Source organism: Ambystoma mexicanum, chromosome 10 (assembly GCF_040938575.1).
Source record: "Ambystoma mexicanum isolate Mex_15411 chromosome 10, UKY_AmexF1_1, whole genome shotgun sequence".
Classification (NCBI taxonomy): Eukaryota; Metazoa; Chordata; class Amphibia; order Caudata; family Ambystomatidae; genus Ambystoma; species Ambystoma mexicanum.
This window is the reverse complement of record NC_090932.1, coordinates 1301747758-1301767426: the sequence shown is the minus strand read 5'-3', so window position 1 is coordinate 1301767426 and position 19669 is coordinate 1301747758. Positions and strand designations below refer to the sequence as shown.

Genomic DNA, 19669 nt, shown 5'->3' with positions numbered 1-19669 from the left:
CAACCAGCCTTTTAATGCTGGCTCTGAGAAGGGTTTTCTCGTGAGTAACAGTACTTCTTCCCATACGTGGTCTAGAATGGGAGTTGATATTACTGCCTTTCTGCACTTGTGCATTAAATCAAAAAGGAAAGAATCCTTTTCCTGCTCAAAGGGTATTCGGCCAAATTCCTCACATGCCTTTTGGACTGTATTGTGAAATGTTGTTATGTCATCGGGTGGTGACTGAGTCCGTGTCCTCCCAGTTATTTGGATGTGTTTATTTGGAGGTAGAGGATTGGAGTTCTCCCTCTTCCTGACTGTAAAGGTAGTGTGGCAGCCTTGGGGAAGCACCTTGTGTTCTGGCAGGGCTGCTGGTTCTTTTTAGTCTGGTGTGCCTCATAGGTTTGATAGGAGGCTCTCTTTGCTGCAAGGCTGTATGCCTGGTGGGCGTATTGCTTTTCAGCTCACCCACTTGTTCTCGCAAAGTTCTTCTGCTAGGCCTGTGGGGTTCCCCTGAGGGGCCGGGTTCATCAACGGGTGCCTTTGGATGGAGTTGGCCCACTGGTAGTCTAGTTATCAGTTGTTGAAGCAGCAACTAGAGCGTAGATAAAACCTGTAATCATAACAGACTGTGGGTTGAGTAAAGGTTCTGTTGGCTGGGGAGGTGCAACCAGCGTCTGCAACGTAGGCTCCGGTGGCTCTTGCAACCTTGGTCTCGCAGGCGCTTCCCGTGGCGAACACTGGTCTTCCTCTGAGAACTGGGGTGAGTATTCCTGTTGAAAATCCGAATCGATATCGTGCTCCAGTATCTGGTCTGGTAGAATGAACAAGATTGGAGCTAGGGCTGGACACTTGGACACTACAGGCTGATCAGAAGCTGCTTTGGGCGAGTGAAGCGGTGATGGTTCCCCACTTCCACATATTATGGCCTGGTCTTCCATGACTTTGGGTGAGTGCAAGGACCTGAAAGGCAGCTTAATAATTATCGGCCCTGCTGTACTGGTGTAGAGTCCTGTATTGGCTCTTGTTCCTTTCTATCTGGCATCTGTTTATCTCCAGATTAATGTTTTTGTTATTTTTTATTTTCCTTCAGTTTTCCTGATTTTGGAGATTTTTTGCGTACCCATAGAAGAGGACACTCTAACCTCCTTTCTTGCCCCCCCCTGTTGACGGTGCTGGAAACAATGGTGTTGGTGACTTTACGTGGACAGTATTGTCATCGACAGGTAGGTAGTCGAGTCTTCGTGGGCATTGTTGCCGTCAACGGGCATTTAGACGATATTGTCATCGACAGCGTTTTTTGTTTTCCTATCAACGAGGTCGACAATGATGGTTTGATGGCTATCGATGATGACAATGGCGTCGACGACGACCGTGATGCTGACGATGTAAACAATGGTTTTCGGGCTACGGTGGGTGCTGTTGCGCTCGTCGACGGAGCACTTAAAGCGGGTTTTGTTACGGTTTTCATCCTCGCTGCGTCCCTAGTCGGCTGGAAAGTCAGGCGCCAGCAATTTCGTTAGTCCCATAGGACTCTATGGGAATTGGGACACGGGAGCACCAGCATTAATAACGGTGCCGGTGCTCCTGTGAAATCTCTGGGAGCGGGTGCCGTCCCGCCCGGCAGAGTTGCAGTGTGCCAGTTCAGAAACAACAGTGCCGGTAAGCTAACCAGCACTGTTGTTTGCGGACCGGCACACTTATAATGAGGCCCCATATACTGATATGGGCACTGTAAGGAAGGCATGGTATCAAACAGTAAGACAGACACAAGTGATCACAGTTCAAGGGTGTTTATTAAACGTCAATTGAGTTTGAAAAATGCCTATCTAAACTTAAATCTAAAGGTGGGAGCAAGTTACGACCATCAAATAATAATAACTCCTAGTCGAGTCTGTCAAAATAAAATGGCCTACTAATAAACCTATTGCCAATCCTAACTTCTAAATACAAAAAGTGTGGGAAATAATGTTATACAAAAGAAAAGTGTTCAAGAAATGATATGTCAGGATATTCAAGCCCTTGTCTTCCCTATGTTTCCAGCACGGAACAAGCGGCACACTAGAGCTTAGCACTCTGCTCTCTGGCTTCTCTAGCATGAGGTTGCAGTTCTAAACCTCAACATCAGGACCTTCTGTGTCAAAGTCTCTTTGCCATTCAAAGTCTCTTATTCCAGAGGGCCTGATGCAACACGACAAACATTAAAGTTCCTTTCTTCTTAGGATTTCACATTTAAAACTTCTCAGGTGATTTACCGTTTACCCGGGGTCCCCCTCCACCGGGCTCAGACCAAATTCATCTACTTTTCCAAACTTTCTCTACTTGATCAAAATCAAAGACCTTCAACTGTTCGCAGTATTTTGCTTGACCTGTCGCAGGACCCCTTCATTTTACAATTACTTGTTCTCTTCTTGATATAACCTTTTCCCCACTTTCGCTTTTGCCACTTCTTAGCTGGATACCTTACAGAGGCCTTCGATGGATCACCCAAGCGATGCCGGACCACTCTGTGAAAGGTATTGTATCTTGCTTTTAAAGTTCAATCACTCACCAGCAGTTCAACTTTACTTGTGTCTCTTATCACAGGCGTTTTAACAATGTTCGTTCCAGCACTTGCCGTACAATGTTGCTGCTTGCAACCTTGGCTTCAACACACACCGTTCTTTTAATGGTGTCCCCAACTCACCGGCAGTGTTGATTCCACTGACACTGCTTTGTTCTTGGAGCCAAGGATGGTACCACAGCGGCTGGTGCTTCTCCCCGCCTTGATTATCGACCGAGGAGGATCCCGGGTATCTCCAATACAAAATGCAGGATTCTTCAGCCTGATTTCCTGGTGTTATGCTTTCTATTCTCAAGGTTTCTAGAAAGTAACGGATGCTTGTCGAAAAGCTCAAGGGAACTTCCCTCTTTGCGATCCCCTTCTGTTTTGCCATCTTGCTTCTCTCGTTCAGCTGCTATCTCGAATATGCTGTTTTCGCATGTGCTTTGCTTTGCTCAGAGTGTGCTCTTGTGCTCCGCCTTTTATCCATGTGGGGAAGCTTAATGGAAGTCAGGTGTGTGTGATGGTCAGTAATTGCCTGACCTTGCCTGACCATTGTATTGGGCATGTCAGTTATATGGCTCGGGTGTTAGACTGTTTTCTCTCATAGCGGGCTGTCTGTGTGAAACTGTTCGTGTTGTAAAAGGGGGGGGGCTAAGGGATAGAGTTCCTAAATATCCTAACTGTTAATATGGGGTAAAGGTTTTACAGGGAAGGGGATACCACTTCTCAAAATCCAGTGTCCCACTCCCACTCCCCAACTACCCCTCACCCAGGTGATCCTCCCGCAATGGTCCACCCCCAGGAACTGAATTCAAAAGCGATGGCATGTCCTGGCCACCTGCATCATAGATCCTCAGGGACTAGTGGGTGAGAAACCTTCTGGTTTCTCACAACACTCTGTAGGCATGGTTTGTACCTGGGAGAATGTGAGATGAATAAAAGGTCTGCCGGTGAGGTATGCACTCAGGAGAAGTGCAGCTCTCTTTTAAGGAGGAGCGGTGTCTGAGGAATGGAGTGGGTATCGACTAAACATAACAATATACCTGCTCATGCCGGTGGATGCACCTGACATCACCTACTGTACCCTGCCAGATTTAAGCAATGGGTCATCATAGCAACCCATGACTCATCCACTGACACAGCATGTTTACCCTGCTTTCAGCTGTTTGGTGTGGGGCAGTTAATATGGTTGGAGATTAATTAACTTTAAAGTGGGGCTCATTTTATGTACCCCCAATGAAAAAACCAGGGGAAATCACCCACTGGAATTTGCCTCAGGAAACCTATTCTTTATTACAATCTACGGACCACACAACTGACTCGCCAGCAGAAGTCATTTACCTTTATTCTCAGTATGTTGCAATGAACTGTGTTTACAGGTAAGTAATCTCGTTCCCGATATTGTCACTCTGTGATGTCACCATATGCAAATTAGGGGGCCCACACTTAATTGGCGGCACCCGCCTCCACAAATCCTAGGGCCGGCCCTGACTGCGTAAAAGGTAAATGTAGTTGGAGAAGGTTAGAGTGGGTTATAGACACATTTGAGTATATGTTGCAAGCATAGCACTCAGAAAGAGGAGTTGCAGGAGGCGGCATGTGTCACATGACTGTTAGCATAAGGCAATGATATGCATTGTGGTTTACGTACAAAGCTTGATGCTACAGTAAGGCCACCATACAGAACTAAGGAGCAGGGGAAGAATCTTTCAGGCTGCAAGCCAACAACCTGAATACCAGGGCACCCAAAGATCAGCACTATAGGGCCCCCAGCCAGCCATCTAAAGTAGTATGCCAAACAACCAGCCAAACTATGCAGACTGGTTTCTGACAATAGTACATTAAGTACATATTCCCATAGAATGCTTTTGCAAGCCCCTAGCTGTGCATAGGCTGCTGTGTGGGTGGAGCCTCGCTCATAATCCACCCTGAGGCATGGCATGGGCCGCCTATTGGCCCTGAGCCCCACTCAACAACGGTAAGGTTCCATTATCAAATCAAGACCGTCTTGTCCAACTCCAAAGGTCCCATTTAGGATATCTGCCCTGCATGCTATTTAAATGAGTTGCTTCTGACATACTGTATTTTGTAACGTGTGAAATTGTTTACTAGTGTGACATACATGTTCACTACTACCTTGTAGATGCAGTATAAAATAGTGACCCATTTTCTAGATTCCATAAAAAAGGCTTCCTTAACATCCCAGGACCACGTGCCCCACTGTTCTCCCCCAAAGCCTAATAAATATGTTGCTTCCCTGCAGCTTCCTACCGGAGGACACAGCCGGGAAAGAGGATTTCGTATTCCATCTGATGGGAGGAGCCACGGTTAATGGTCACAACGTGCTCGTACTGCAGGTTCACCTGGTCCCGTACATAGTACTTCTTTGGGATGTCCCCACCATAGTTTATCTGAAACACAATAATCAACACAAACACTTTATAAATACAAATGCCAAAAACGTTCATAAGTTCAATATGCCATGGAGTGACAATTAGATATGGATTTTGTACCATTATTTTAACATGTAATTAGGCCACAGCAGACGTCCAACAATGACTTGATGTTATGCAGTCTACATGCCATGTGTGTATCTGTTCCATGAAGTTATGTCAGCTACATGCGCGATCTTGTGAGGATACTAGATCTCCTAACTCTATCGCTGCATGCATGTTGCTGAATAACTTGCTCTTGAAGCAGCCAGAATTAGAAAACCAGCACTTAGGTCTGATCTCGCTGTGTGGGAAACTACATCTCCCAGCAGCCCCTCATCCCCTCATATTTGGTGACCAAGCACACCAGTGCCGGCGCACCTGAGACTAGCCCGGTCTTTGCCGGTCTATGCCGGAGCACGGTACTTGGTGCCCCTGAGGTAACTTCACTCCGTTGTCAGGTAAGCTTTGTTATTACCATAGGTCTACACCACAATATTCTCTGCTCCTCAACGCACAAAAACTATTACACAAGCGACTAGTTGAAAAAACATTCTGGCCCAAACAGCTTTAGACACGGAAATGCCACACTATGAGGCAAGTCCTGTCATTGACACTTCCAACACTAGGTCGAAGTGCATATGCCACCTATGCTGCACCAAGAGAGTAACATCTGCCCGGCTCTCCGGCCGCACCCATGGCCATCTAAGTTAGCTGAAACAGGGGTGACAGGAACGGGCAAAACTATAGCGCATTGTCCTGACACACACGTATCCACCTTAAGCATCACAGCTGCAAATCAAAGAGATCACGCAAAAGGGGAGTACCCCCGAGTCCCCTGAGTGAAATGAATAAGCGTTCCACGCTTGCATGCACCCTCACAGTCCGCCACTCAATCAAAATGGCTCTACTTAACACACAGTCGCTACCTAAACATGCTGTCGACGTCCACGACCACATTGTAGAAAATAACCTTGATATCATGTGCCTTACAGAGACATGGCTCAATGACTCATGTGGCCCTAAAATAGGCTCTGCTGTACCAACGGAGTATAATTTCTTTAACAAGAACCATGCCGATGGCTACGGTGCGGGGTGGGGGGGCGTTGCTTTTAGAATGGCAGGTGTATGAGGTCCCCATCACATGCACTGGCTGCGACATCATCCACCTAAAAGGTATTCCCAACACTAACTGCTCCATCAATGTTGTGATTGTGTACCATCCACCCGACACCATGCCACATTTTAATGAAGAGCTATTGAGTAGCCTGACTACGCTTAACACCCCAAACAGCTCCACTATTGTACTTGGAGATATGCATCACTGGCTGGGCGTGGCGACCGAGAGGGATGCAAGGGACCTGGAAAAGTCACTGCAGGCCACCAATTTCAAAATTCTCAGTACTGAGCCAACCCACTCAGGGGGAACACAACCTCGATTGGATAGTCGCTAGAAATATTATTCTATACATTCCCCTTACTGAAGCATGTCCTTGGTCTGAGCAATCCATCATTATGACAGTCATATCCTGCCTCAACTGCCCAATAGACAGCACTCCAGACCTCTAAAAATAGCCAGCAGAAACTTCAAAAGGGTCAACCCTCAGACTCTGGAAAAATGCTTGAAGCTAATCATGGAGCTTACCCAGGACTCAGACTCGCCGGAAGCGTTAGCAGATTCTTACAACACCCATCTGACTTATATTTTGGACCAGATTACCCCTCTCAGACAGAAAACAGTGAGGGCTACCCCTGGAAAACAGCGCTGGTTTACTCCCTTGCTGGTCCGAACAAAATAAGAAAAGAGAAGACTAGAAAGGGGATGGGTTAAAACCCCATCTAGGGAGAATAAAAATGCATGGACACACACTCGCACAACTTACAATCATCCAATTTACGAGGCAAAAAAAGACTTCTTTAACAAAGAAATCGAGACGGCTAATAATCAACCTAAGAAGTTGTTTGAAATGTACTGCTGCCTAGAAAAACCTATGGTGCAACCCCAGCAATTTGTCCCTTCCAACAAGACTGTCGCTAAGTCCAGCAAGCATTTGCCGACAAGATTTCATTAGCTCACGTGAAGATTGCGGCCTCTACACACATGCACCGCACCCTGCACTCGCCATAAACAGGGAGCCACAACCCTTTGGTAAATTTTCCTTTTCTCCCGTCTTCCTAATGGATATCCTTAACATCTTAAAAACCACACGCCCGGCCTCCTGTGTGGGAGAAATTCTGCCCTCTATGTGATCTGCTGACAACACTCAACGTGAACTTCTCCAACCATGAAGATGACACTCAACATTTTGTTGAGTGGTAACTTCAATCAAGGTCATGCAGAGCTAAGGCATATACACTGTATTATCAACGACTGGATGGACTTAAACTCCATGTGCCTTAACTTCTAAAATCAAACTGTTGGTCTTTGGCTCGACGTACGCTAGAGGTCAACTCTCAGATGAGTACTCCTGCATGCTCATCGATAATCACACCATTCCCATCCAGAAAAAAAGTGAAAACCCTTGGGGTACACATGAACGCAGATGTTAACTCCACAGCTCATGTCGACGGGATTATTCATGGCATAAATTACCATCTCAAAGTGCTAAAACATGCCAAACCCCTCCTGTCCCAGAGAAATTGGGCAACCCTGGCCAGAGCAATCATACTACCACATCTTCACTACTGAAACTCGTTGTTACTGGGGGCCTCGTCCCACTGCATTAAATCCTTGCAGATCGTACAGAACTATGCTGTTCGCTTTTAATACGACCTATTAAAAAGAGATCACATATCCAGTGCCCGAAAGGAATTGCACTGGCTTCTTGTCATATCTAGGATATGCTTCAAAGCCATTACCATAACTCACAAATGCGTTTCTGGTAACGCTCCTAAATACTTGAAAGAGCACTTTACACCACACATCCCAGTGAGGCCCCTTCATTCCAGCACCAACGAGGTGCTTGTGGTGCCCAGAACTAAAACGTGTAGGAATCTGGGAGGATCCTTCCCTGTACTAGCTGCACAACTTTGGAATGCCATTCCACTCGAATTACGGAAGAAAACCAACTTGCAGTGTTTTAGAAAACTCTTGAAAACCCACTTCTTCACCTAGGCATCCCCTCCCCCGCTGAGCTTCTTTGTGTGTCGTCCCGTCTCCCTACAGTCCCTGTGTCTTTGTGGCGCCCTGATGCCCACAGGCTTTTGGAGCTTGACAAATAAATACAATAAAAATGCCTGAACCTCATCATTACCATGATTATCACTGATCCCAATGCATGCTGTGACGAATCACAGGTATTCATCCCTTGTCCCGAGGAGGGAGACATTCCCTGTGAGGCTAGGAAGGTGAACTTGCTCCGCAAGACCCTCCCTAGGGGTCGAGGCAAGTGGGACCTCACTGAAAGAAACTCCCCCTATGGGGACAAGGACTCACGTTAATGTGAGGAACTCCCTGAACCACCTACCATGTGCCAAAACCTGACAAAGAGGATGATTTGAGGGAGACCCTACTCATTGAAGAGACAAGACACTTGCGCGTGCTGGAGCTCCCATTCATGGCAGTACCGCAGCTCCCTAATGAGAGTGTACAATTGTGTTCTGAACGCTTGCCAGGTGAAATGGGACGAGAAATATCTTTTGAGCAATGGCCCAGCACCACACATTCTGTGCCTCCAGAGAGAGAGAGAGAGAGAGAGAGAAAGAGAGAGAGAGAGAGAGCCAGGGAGCACGTTCCGCCCTGTTTCCTGATGTAAAATATGGTGGTGGTGTTGTCTGTGAAGACCTGCGCCACCTTCCCCTGGAGCTGAGGCTGAAAAGACTTGATAGCACAGAAAACTGCCCACAGTTCCAGGACGTTGATGTGCAACTCTTTCACTTCCGGGAACCAGGGGCCTCTAGCGTGAGAATGCCCTGTGTGGGCTCCCCGACCCGCCAAAGAGATGTCGATCGTGACTGTCGCCTGATACGCTGGGATGTGAAAAGGAGTGCCCTGCAAGTGATGGGGGTGAACTGACCACCAATACAGGGCATGACATAATGCCCGATTGAGGGAAATCATATCCTTCCATGTGCCCGTGAATTGCTGCTATCTGGCATCCAGAAACTCTTGAAGGGGTCACATCTGCAGGCTGCAAAAAGGAACTAGATGGATGCAGGAGGACATCATCCCCAACAGGGACTTGATGGACCGGACTGTCGCAACAGAAGCGGTCGATAGCCACTGGACCTTACCCAGGATGGCCTTGACCTTCTCATCCAAAGGAGTTATGAGACACGAAAGTGTGTTGAGGCAAGCACCAAGGAATAGCGCATTGTGAGATGGCGCTACACAGGACTTCTGATAGTCTATCGAGAATCCCAGAGAAGTCAGAGCATGGATGTTCTTTGTGGTGTTCCAGATTGCCAGCACATGAGAGTGGGATCGGATTATCCAATCATCTAGCTACGGATAGACGTGAATTCTCTTGTGATGCAGATGCGCTGCCACCACAGCCAAGCATTTAGTGGACACCCCCAGTGACGTATTTAGGCCGAATCGCAGGGCCTTCAACTCGTAATGGCGCCCCTGAACCACAAAAAGCAGGGATTTCCAGTGTTCGCGATGAATGGAGATGTGGATGAAAGCATCCTCCAAGTAGAGGGTCATCACGAAATCTCCTTCCTCCAGCTGGTCGACACATGCTGCAATGTGACCGCCCTGAAATTTTGCTATGTGAGGATTCAGTTGAGGCGTAACAAGTCTAGAATGGGTCTCCACCCTCTTCTTCCGTCCTGGAAAGTATCTGGAGTACACTCCGGACCCCGGGGCGCTGAGGGTCTGATTCTATTGCCCCTTTGCATAGCATGGCTTGAACCTCCTTTAGCAGCTGTGCCATATACTGTTCATGTCATGGGATGGGAAGAATATCAGGACATATATCTTGGAATTCCAGGGTGTGCCCCTGCTGAAGGACATCAATCACCCATTTGTCTGTTGAGATCTTGCGCCACTGATCACCAAATTGTGATAACCGGCCTCCCACTGGGATGCAGAAGTGGGGGTGCGAGTCCTGGGCCAGTCCAAGCATGCTACGGCATCTGCGTCCTGGATGGGGGGCAACAGCGACAATTCTTGCAACCTCCGTAAGCCTGGGAGCATCCCCTATAAACCTCTTTGGTGGTTAAACGGGAGGGCTGGCGATAGGGGGAGATGATCCCCTCAGAGGACCCCCTTTAGAGGAATGAAGGCCTCCTCTGTTGAAGGGTGCCTAAAAAATGTGCCATTGTTATGTCCCTCTTTATGGCCTGTAGAGTCTCGTCGACTGCCTTCGAAGAGGTTGTCAGCATCGAATGGCATGTCTACTGCCTTTGTTTGCACATCCATGCAGATATTGGTGGCCAACTCTGGCTGCAGAGGGCCACTCCATCGCCCACCTGATGAAAGCCCGAATCAGCGATGTTGAGGGTGACGGTGATCGCCTGGTCGGGGGCAACCTCCCCTTCCTGGAGCAGAGCCAGGGCTTTGGTTTTCTTGTCCTCTTGAAGGAAGTCATGGATGGGCCCCAACTTGTACCATAACCTTCTGACGTACCTCAAGAGAATGGGGGGGGGGGAGTTGGTGGCCTTGATGGCAGATTCTGCCGTTGTGATGATATGCTTCCCTGTTGCATGCAGCTTTTTACCCTTTTGGTCTGGACGAACCATAGACGAGGAAGACAGGTTGGCGGGTCTTCTTCCTATCGGCAGCCAAGACCACTGAATCTGGTGAGGGCTGGGACCTGAGACACAAAGGGGCCGAGTCTGGAACCCGGTACTAGTTTTCCAAGCAATCCCTTTTTGCAGGAGTGGTGTTAGGGGCCTCCCAAATGACCCAACAGGTAAACTGAAACAAACGTGGCCCATGGGTGGTACCCAAAGAGAATTGCATAAAGCATTGGGAATTGTGGACGAGTAGGGCATTTTTTTCCAGGCCTATTTTTTGTGCGTATCTGACACTGGCCAGAATAAACAGGACAAATCCGAAAACAATACAGGTTCCAACGATTTTCAAACCTTAGTCAATATTGCAGCAAGGTGGTAAGAGAAGAGACAGAATCTTAGGAAGAGCTGGTAACAAATAGCGTACGTACCTTGGATTTACATTTTGCATCCCCATCCGGGTCAGTGAGGGATCCTCCGTAGTATACAGGAAGATTTTCCGGGGCAATATACTTCACAAGAGCTTCCTTCCAATTATCTACAAAAAGGACAACATGCCTGAGTGACTGACATATCATTAAACACACCAGGTTCCTGGCAAGACTTTGCATTGCCTTTCTAAGGCCCAGAAGAAAAACCTTCAAAGGCACATCACGAATTCCCAAGAAACCCCCATATATACACAAAGGCCAGGAAGGAACCTCCGTGACGCACCCCGAGTCCAAGAGACCTGCCACCATGCATCCCGAGACTTTGCAGGACACGCAATTCTAGGGCACAGAAGAAAACCTTCCAAAGCAGACCAGAATCCATCGGCTGATACTGACAAATCTATGCACAGCCCACGATTACACCATGCATATCCCAGACCTCAGGAGAGAACCACAACCGGAGCACCCAAAGCACCTTCTGCATCACACCAAAGGCCTTGAGAAGACTTTCCATTGCACTCCTTTAAAAGTACACTCAGGATTCCAGGGGAAAGTCCTTCCTTGATGGAATCTACAAGAGAACCACGCATAGCCCAATGACCTGGAAAGAAACACCTGCACGCACTGCCTGAGAGAACCTGCATCTATGCAGCACATGCACATGCCTGAGAAGGACTTTCCATTGCACATCCGGATGCCGGGGTTGAACCTTCCATAACTCATTCACAGCCGGCAAGAGGAACATGTATCACCCAAAGTCTAAGAGAGAACCTCCAAAAGACACGTTTCACAAGAGACAACTTTCACAACAGACTCAAACCTCAATAGAGCTGCCCACAATACCCAGAGTCCATAATTGAACCTGCCACACTGGCATGGGCCATTGCAGAGAACTTAATTGGCATGCCTGAAGCACAGGTAAGAACCGTCCATGAATTATGTACAGCTCAAAAGAGAGATGCCTAGAACACTCCCAGAGCATAGGGCATGCAGAGCAAAGCTGCCTTGACACGACAAGCCTTGCTGGCAAAACTCGAGGCAGAACGGAAAACCTTTCATGACACACCCGGAGCACAAGAGCCACCCTTTCGGAACTCTAAACCTTGGCACCCATTTTAAAAAGTGCCAGTTGCATGGAGGGGACCACTTACATTTGCACGTGCGTGCTGTAGGGTTCCTACCATGCAATGTTCCACCACTAGTGCAAGGCGAAGTGTAAAACAATCATTGAAAACAAGCACAATCTCTGTGTAACATCATGGTTTCACACTTCATGATGCACTAAATGTGAATCCAGCCTGCCATTTAGGCTTGGCAGGCAGCATATACAATGGATCCATACATAATCCACCTGCTTTCAGCCTGTGCCGACGGGTTCAACAGAAATGCATGTGTTTCATGCCAGCATCAAAATCCCATGCGGGCGCAAAACAAAGTGGTTTTGCAAGTGGTGCCTGAAGAACCTATCTTTAATTCCTTGGAGCGTAAATGTAAAGCGCAGACAAGTTACACTTCATATTTACGCCTTGCCTTGCATTTACGCTGCAAGGGATTTTTGGGATTGGGGCTTGCTCGGCACATCAAACATAGCACATTTTGACGCCCTGGAGTGAAACTTACATAAGTGACCCAAAGTCCAAGAACTTCTTGGGTACACCCAGAAATAAAGAATAAAATCCCCAACCACAAGAGAAAAGAATGTTGCAAAGCATTTGGTCTTGTGAAACGTATTCAGTCCCATTAATGACCAGCAATAGTTTAGAAGAACAGCCATGTTTCCTACAGAATGCTGAGAAACCCACCCATACCCCAATCCAAAGCATTGTGTGTCTCTGATCACATTACGGCCCTATCGCAATTTAAGGATGTTTGCATGCTTCCCCCCTGTGCATCCCCTTTCCATGATGCCCACCCACTTACCAGAGTTCATCTTTATCACATGCAAACCATGTCCAGACCCTCTACATCCCCAAACAATCTCTTTACAATGCCCAGCAATGCCCATGTCTACGATTTTGTACTCCGCCCACATGGAACATGCGGCCCCTCTCCCCCTCCCACTGAGTTAGAATCAGGATGCAGCAGAAGAAAGATCCTTCACCTCCCAAGACGATGATCTTCTTGCGGGTGTCCTCACTCAGGAATGGCTTGATGAGGTTGTAAGCGACTGGGAACAATTTTGGTGCTGGAAGAGGAAGGAGTAATAAGATCAGTTAGTGGGTTCACTGAGGGGTGCAAAGAGGGGTCTGAGACGTGCAGGCGAGAACTAGGCGGTGTCTGTGTGAGGCAGGGCTTTAAGGGGGTGGGCCCTGGCAAGGTTTTACATTCTCCTTCTCCTTCCAGATGGGGCCCCAACCACTGGAAGATGTCCCCCAAGTTTTGCTGTCGAGGTGCTGCTGCCTTTGCTCCAGCACAGACGAACCTCCATTTCCTGATTATTATTATTTAGCATTTATATAGGGCTACGAACCCTTGAGCGCTGCTTATGTGGTGCTCATTTATCGACCTCAGAAGCAGGGGCGTTGCTAGGGGGGGCTAAGGGGGCTATAGCCCCTGATCTTTTGGTTGTAGCCCCGGATAGAATCTCAGGAGCTACAGCCAAAAGACTAGCTAGCCCCCAGTCCCGACATCAGCTTAGCCCCTGGTCTTTTCCAGACCTAGCAACTCCCCTGCTCAGAAGGATTAAAGGCTGAGTTTGGCTTTGCCGGGATTCGAACCTGCGTCAGCAGGCTCTGCACAGATGTCAAAGCAAGCGGCGCTCTACTCCCTGTGCTATTGGACCGGCTTGACACTGATGGCACTGAAAGCCAAAACAAAGCCAACTGGACCCACTGGGAGGCACCGTCAGTAATCATTTTATTTGTAAACTTTTCAGTAATCACCAGGGGCAGCTTGGAGAATGGTAAAAAAAAAAATTCAAATGTATCAACTAGCCCCAAAAATGAGTCTCTTCAGTTGGCTGCTGGTGGCAGCTCTCAATCCATCTGTCTTTAAGTGTTTCATCCTGTCTTTTTATTCTTTTGTCTCATTTCTTTTTTCTATCATTTTCTTTTTCTTTCCCCTCTTTCTTTTCCTTCTTTTCTTTTTTTCTTCCTCTCTTTTCCTTGTTACTGTTAAGACGGATTTCTGAACTCTCTCCTGGAGGGGCAGAGGTTCAGAAGGCCAGCCTAGTTTCTTGGAACAGGGTAACCTCTGGACAAGCCAGACCAATCAGGGTAGCGATCGCGGCGGTCAAGACTAGGTCTCAAGAGGGGTGAGGGTGACTGAACGCCTGCAATGAGCACACAAAGCATGGACACTTACAAATTACTCCAAGCAGGTGTTATATTAAAAATATATACACATTTTTTACAAGGCCTTTGTAACATTGACCGTAGCGAGAAATCACGATAAAACTCAAGTAAACCAACACATACCAATCCAATACAATATATATACAAATACAAACAAGTCTAACGAGTTAGACGCACAAAATGTGTAGACCACCTAGATGGGGAGGAAAACAGGCAGTGCGAATAATAATTAGACTCAGTCTGCCTTCAGAGGCACCTAACTAAAAGGAAGTCCAAGCCCTACGAAGAGTGGAGCCTTGTGCTCAAAAGTACCTGCACACGCTGGTGCCAACGGGCAAAAGGGGAGTCTCTTCGAGGGAATCAGGCAGTTTAGTTTAAAGAACAAATGAAGATGAATAGAGCTCCGCGACTCAAGCGCAGCCTTCACTGGGGGCAGAAGCAGAGCGCGAGTACGGAAAGGCGTGCTGTTAGACACAGCGGGGAAAAGCAATGGGCTCCTGCAGGAGGGCGACCAGTTCCTAGCGATGCTACTCACCGGTCCCCGATGCAAGCAGACCCAGGCTTCTCCGCGTCAGTTTGAGTGCTGGCAGGTTCAGATACGAGCAGGGGACGTCTCGGCGTTGTGTAGATTCCGCAGCAGCAGAAGTTGAGTTGAGGATGTCCCAAACGCAGTGAACCCGCACAGTTTGTTACCACAGCAGGGCAACGGAGCAGCCGGGTGTATTTCAGCCAAATGTACACTACTCACTTCAGACCTGGGAATGCCAAGTGTACGAATCGTGTGAGAGTGACAAGGACTCGTAATACAACACAACCTGATGGCGGTTACAGAGCAAGACTCCTGGGTAGGCTGGTCAGTCTGCTGGATGGCCCAGAGACACTTCCGAAGGCTTACGTGCAGGAGATGGTGAAGATGCCGAGAATAGTTGTTCCCACTATTCCAAGGGTCGAAGTACCAGTACAGGCCTTCTCGTTCAATCCGAGGTAGAAAGGGTTTCACAAAGCGACAGCAGTGCAGAGGACCAGTCCTTCAGCGGGTCACCAGTGATTCCTCGGTTCAGCCTCGTGGTTGCAGGATACTTGGCTCCTGTATTCCTTTGTTCGTGAGAACTCAGGAGATCGACCTGGTAGTGGCGTTTCCAGCCCCCTCTTATCCACGGTTCCCTTCGCGCCAAAACGGAGGGGACCCAATGGGAGATCCGCTCATAAAACATTCAGACCCTATGTGGACCTATCACGGACCACGGGGGTCCCAGGCATTATCACCACCCTAGACTCTCTGGCGCCCAGCATGTGTATTGGGACCAGACATCCCGGCCCCCATCCTGGAGGCACACACAAGGCCTGTAGAAGCCCGCAAAAGCATCTGTGTTTCGCGGGAAAGTACATGCCCAAATAAGGAGGCCCCGGGTCGGCTCGACCGGGGGGAGGTGAAGGGGGCAAGACGGTCAGCGGACAGGACAAAGAGCCTCGTGGTCTGGCCATTTTGGAAGCCAGGCCACCATTTTGGGCTAAGCGCGAGAAACGCGCTTAAATGCCAAAAGGAGCTCAAAAACACAAGAAACGATCGCTGCCACCAATCTTGTCTGTGACTCACTTGCACCGTTCATTTACAATCCAAAGAGAGTATCCAGGGCCTGTAGAAGACTAGAGACCCAAGAGAGCAGTAACTTAGCTTACAGTGCCCTCTTGTGCCATGTTGCGCAAAAGCTGCAACATGATAAAGAAACTACGGAAAACAACGTTTCCCTGTACTGACTGTCTTAAGGGCATGTCAGTTTCTCCGTAAGAATGGAGCGAAAGCCCAGAGGAGTGCGGCAGAAGGCTGCACTTCTCTGGCAAAGTCTAGATCCTGGTGAAAACAACAGCAAAAAGTATAGGGGTTGCCACATGGAAGGAAAATTACCCACAATTAAGAAATCTTTCCTAACACTCGCCACTCCCAGACTATGGACAGGGGGAACTAATCCACCCCTGGATGAGTCTTGTGTTCAGGTCGGTTAAACATTCTGGACAACCCATCAGCATTGCTATGTTGGACACCTGGCCTATGCTCAATAGTGAAGTCGAAGCCTTGTAGACTTATGGACCACCTAAGCAACTTTGGATTCTCTCCCTTCATGTTCATTAGCCACTTTAAGGGCTTATGGTCAGTTTGCACAGTGAAGTGGGTCCCATAGAGGTAGGGCCTCAGCTTCCGTAGGGCCCACACAACAGAGAAACATTCCTTCTCCACTGTGGACCATCTGAGCTCTCTGTCCTTAAGCTGGCGACTAATAAAACCTATAGGGTGTTCCTTACCCTTCTTATCTACTTGCGATAGTACAGCTCCTATCCCAGTGTCAGAGGCGTCCGTCTGCACAATAAAAGATCTTTGATAATCAGGGGCCCTGAGGACAGGGGCCTGGCACAAGGAGTCTTTTAAGCCATTGAAGGCCTTCTCACACTCGTCGGTCCAAGTTACCTTCTTGGGTTTCTTCGGAGTAGTGAGGGCAGTCAGAGGGGCAGCTATGGTGCCATAGTCTGCCATGAAATTGTGGTAATACCCCGTGAGTCCTAAGAAGGCTCTCACTTGGGTCTGTGTAGTGGGGGTAGGCCAGTCTTGTACTGCTTGTACTTTACTGGGAAGAGGCTGTCTCCTCCCCCCACCTACTTCATGTCCAAGGTAAACCACTGAGCCTTGTCCAATCTGGCATTTACTAGCCTTTATGGTCAAGTGTGCTTTCTGAAGAGCCTGGAGCACAATCCCGAGGTGTTTCACATGGTCTTCCCAGGTGGCACTGAAAACTGCTATATCATCCAGATATGCAAGACAGAATTCGTCCAACCCATTCAACACATGATTCACAAGCCTCTGGAAAGTGGCAGGTGCATTCTTCAACCAGAACGGCATTACCCTGAATTGGTAAAGGCCGTCTGGAGTAGAAAATGCTGTCTTCTCCTGGGCATGTTCTGCTAAAGCTATTTGCCAATAGCCAGCAGTGAGGTCAAACGTGCTGAGGTACTTGGAGGCACCCAAAGTATCCACCAACTCATCTGTTCGAGGCAAGGGGTGTGCATCTGTCTTGGTGACAGCATTCAGAGCCCTGTAATCCACGCAGAACCTCAATTCAGAAGTGCCTGCCTTTGGAGCCAAAACCACAGGGCTGGACCAAGGACTACTAGAGGGTTCAATCACCACAAGGTCTAACATCTAGTTGACCTCAGTCTTAATGTAAGACCGTACTTTGTCTGACATCCTGTATCCCCTACTTTTGGTGGGTACACTGTCTCCTGTGTCTATGTTATGTTTGCACCAAGGTGTCAAACCAGGCGACTGTGAAAACAGGGGGGAAAACTGCCGAAGCAAACTTTTCACCTCAGCCTGCTGATTAGAAGTCAGGTGAGGGGCCACTCGGACACCCTCAAAGGAGCTATCTGAAGGACCGCTTTGGAACAGGTCGGGGAGAGGTTCAGACTCCTCTTCCTCAACATATGAAGCCAGTAGCAGTGCTGCGATTTCGACTCTTGGGACGAAAGCCTTCAGCCTATTTACGTGGAACACTTTTGGAGCCTGTCCAGGCCTTCCAAGGTCCACTAAATAGTTAACCTCACCCAGGGGCTCCACCACGGTGTAAGGGCCTGACCATTTGTCCTGTAAAGCTCGAGGCCTTATGGGATTCATGATCAGGACTTGCTGACCAGGTGTAAAGTTGATGAGGGAAGCTTTCTGGTCGTACCAATGTTTCACCAGCGCTTGTCCTGCCTTAAAGTTATCACTAGCCAATCCCATCAGAAGTACCATCCGTTTTCTGAGCCCCAGCACATAATCTACTACGTTGGTAGTAACAGGCGGAGTGGGCATCTCCCATCCCTCTTTGACTATGGCTAAGGGTCCCCGTACAGGATGACCGAACACAAGTTCGAAGGGGCTGAAGCCAACACCCTCCTGTGGTACCTCTCGGTAGGCGAACAGTAAGCATGGTAAAAGAAGATCCCATTTTCTTCTCTGAGGTTCTTCCAGAGCCCCAATCATGCTCTTTAACATTCTGTTGAAACGTTCTACCAGACCATTGGTCTGGGGGTGGTATGCAGAAGAGAACTTGTAGGTGACCCCACATTCTTTCCACATAGCCTGCATATACTTTGACATAAAGTTGCTGCCTCTGTCAGACACAACTTCTTTAGGGAAGCCAACCATAGTAAAGATGCCAAGTAACGCTTTTGCAACTGACTTGGCAGTTACAGTTTTCAATGGCATGGCCTCAGGATATCTGGTAGCATAGTCGACTAGCACCAAGATAAACCTATTGCCTGAGGATGTCTGCGGGTCACGGAGACCAACGATGTCGATCCCTACCCTTTCGAATGGTATTCCCACAACTGTGAGTGGTACCAATGGAGCTTGGATTGTTGAGCCACTCTTACCAGATAACTGGCAGGAGGCACAACTCCTGCAGTGACTTTCTACTTGCACCCCCATCTTGGGCCAGTAGAACTGCATGGATAACCTTTGATTGGTCCTCTTAATACCAAGGTGACCAGCAAGGGGTACTTCATGCGCCAACTGCAGGAGGAAGGGTCTTACAGCAAGGGGAACCACCAACCTCCTATGGTCTCCTTCTGTAGACTCTGTGGGCTCACCATACAGGATTCCACCTTACCAATAAATCTGATGCGTCCCAGGAGGTTCACCCTCAAGCTGGGAGCAGGCCTGTCTCCTTAGGCCTTCCAGAGTTGGGCACTCACGTTGGCCTTTACGGAATTCTTCCCTGTCAGGACCACCTTCTACTAACAAGTCTTTTAGTTCCGGATGGTCGTTGGGGTCAAATACTTCAGGCATCGCCACCTCCTCGTCAGGCCCGGGCGATTGACCAACTTCCTCCACCGCAGTGGTAGGCGAGTTCGGGGGAATGTTCTCTTTCCCTCATCTTGACTTGCTTACTCCTTTCGCCTTGGGTTTCCCCTTCGGCTGGGGCGGCGTATTGGTCTTGGCCAATGCTGCCCGTGTTTGAGACTGTGTGCAGGGTCTGTCGGCCGTGTCTCCTACGAGCCCTAAAGCTCTGAGATCATTGCCTAACAAGACCTTTCCTGGGACGTTTCTCTGAATGCTCAGTGGAATCCTGACTGCTGTACCATTTAAAGTAAGATTTACAGGTATCACTGGAAACATGCGAGGTGGGCCATCAGCCAACTTAGTGGGCATCAGAGTAGCTCTGGCAACTTCCTCTGAGTCTACCAAGGTAGAATCCACTACAGTTCGACTGCACCCACTATCCCTAAGAGCTGGAGTATCCACTCCATTGATCAGCACACTGTCTTTAAAGTAGT

General features: G+C 48.5%; 1 protein-coding gene across 1 annotated transcript in view; it reads right to left on the bottom strand.

The window, feature by feature from the left end:
* Positions 1-19669, bottom strand: part of SEC14L2 (SEC14 like lipid binding 2) — a 468884-nt gene that overhangs the window by 115192 nt on the left and 334023 nt on the right. The window contains exons 8-10 of the mRNA XM_069619311.1: positions 13168-13251; positions 11067-11173; positions 4796-4935 (exon numbers count right to left, since the gene is read on the bottom strand). Of these exons, the coding sequence (XP_069475412.1) occupies positions 4796-4935; positions 11067-11173; positions 13168-13251 (331 nt within the window). The remainder of the gene's footprint in view (positions 1-4795; positions 4936-11066; positions 11174-13167; positions 13252-19669) is intronic.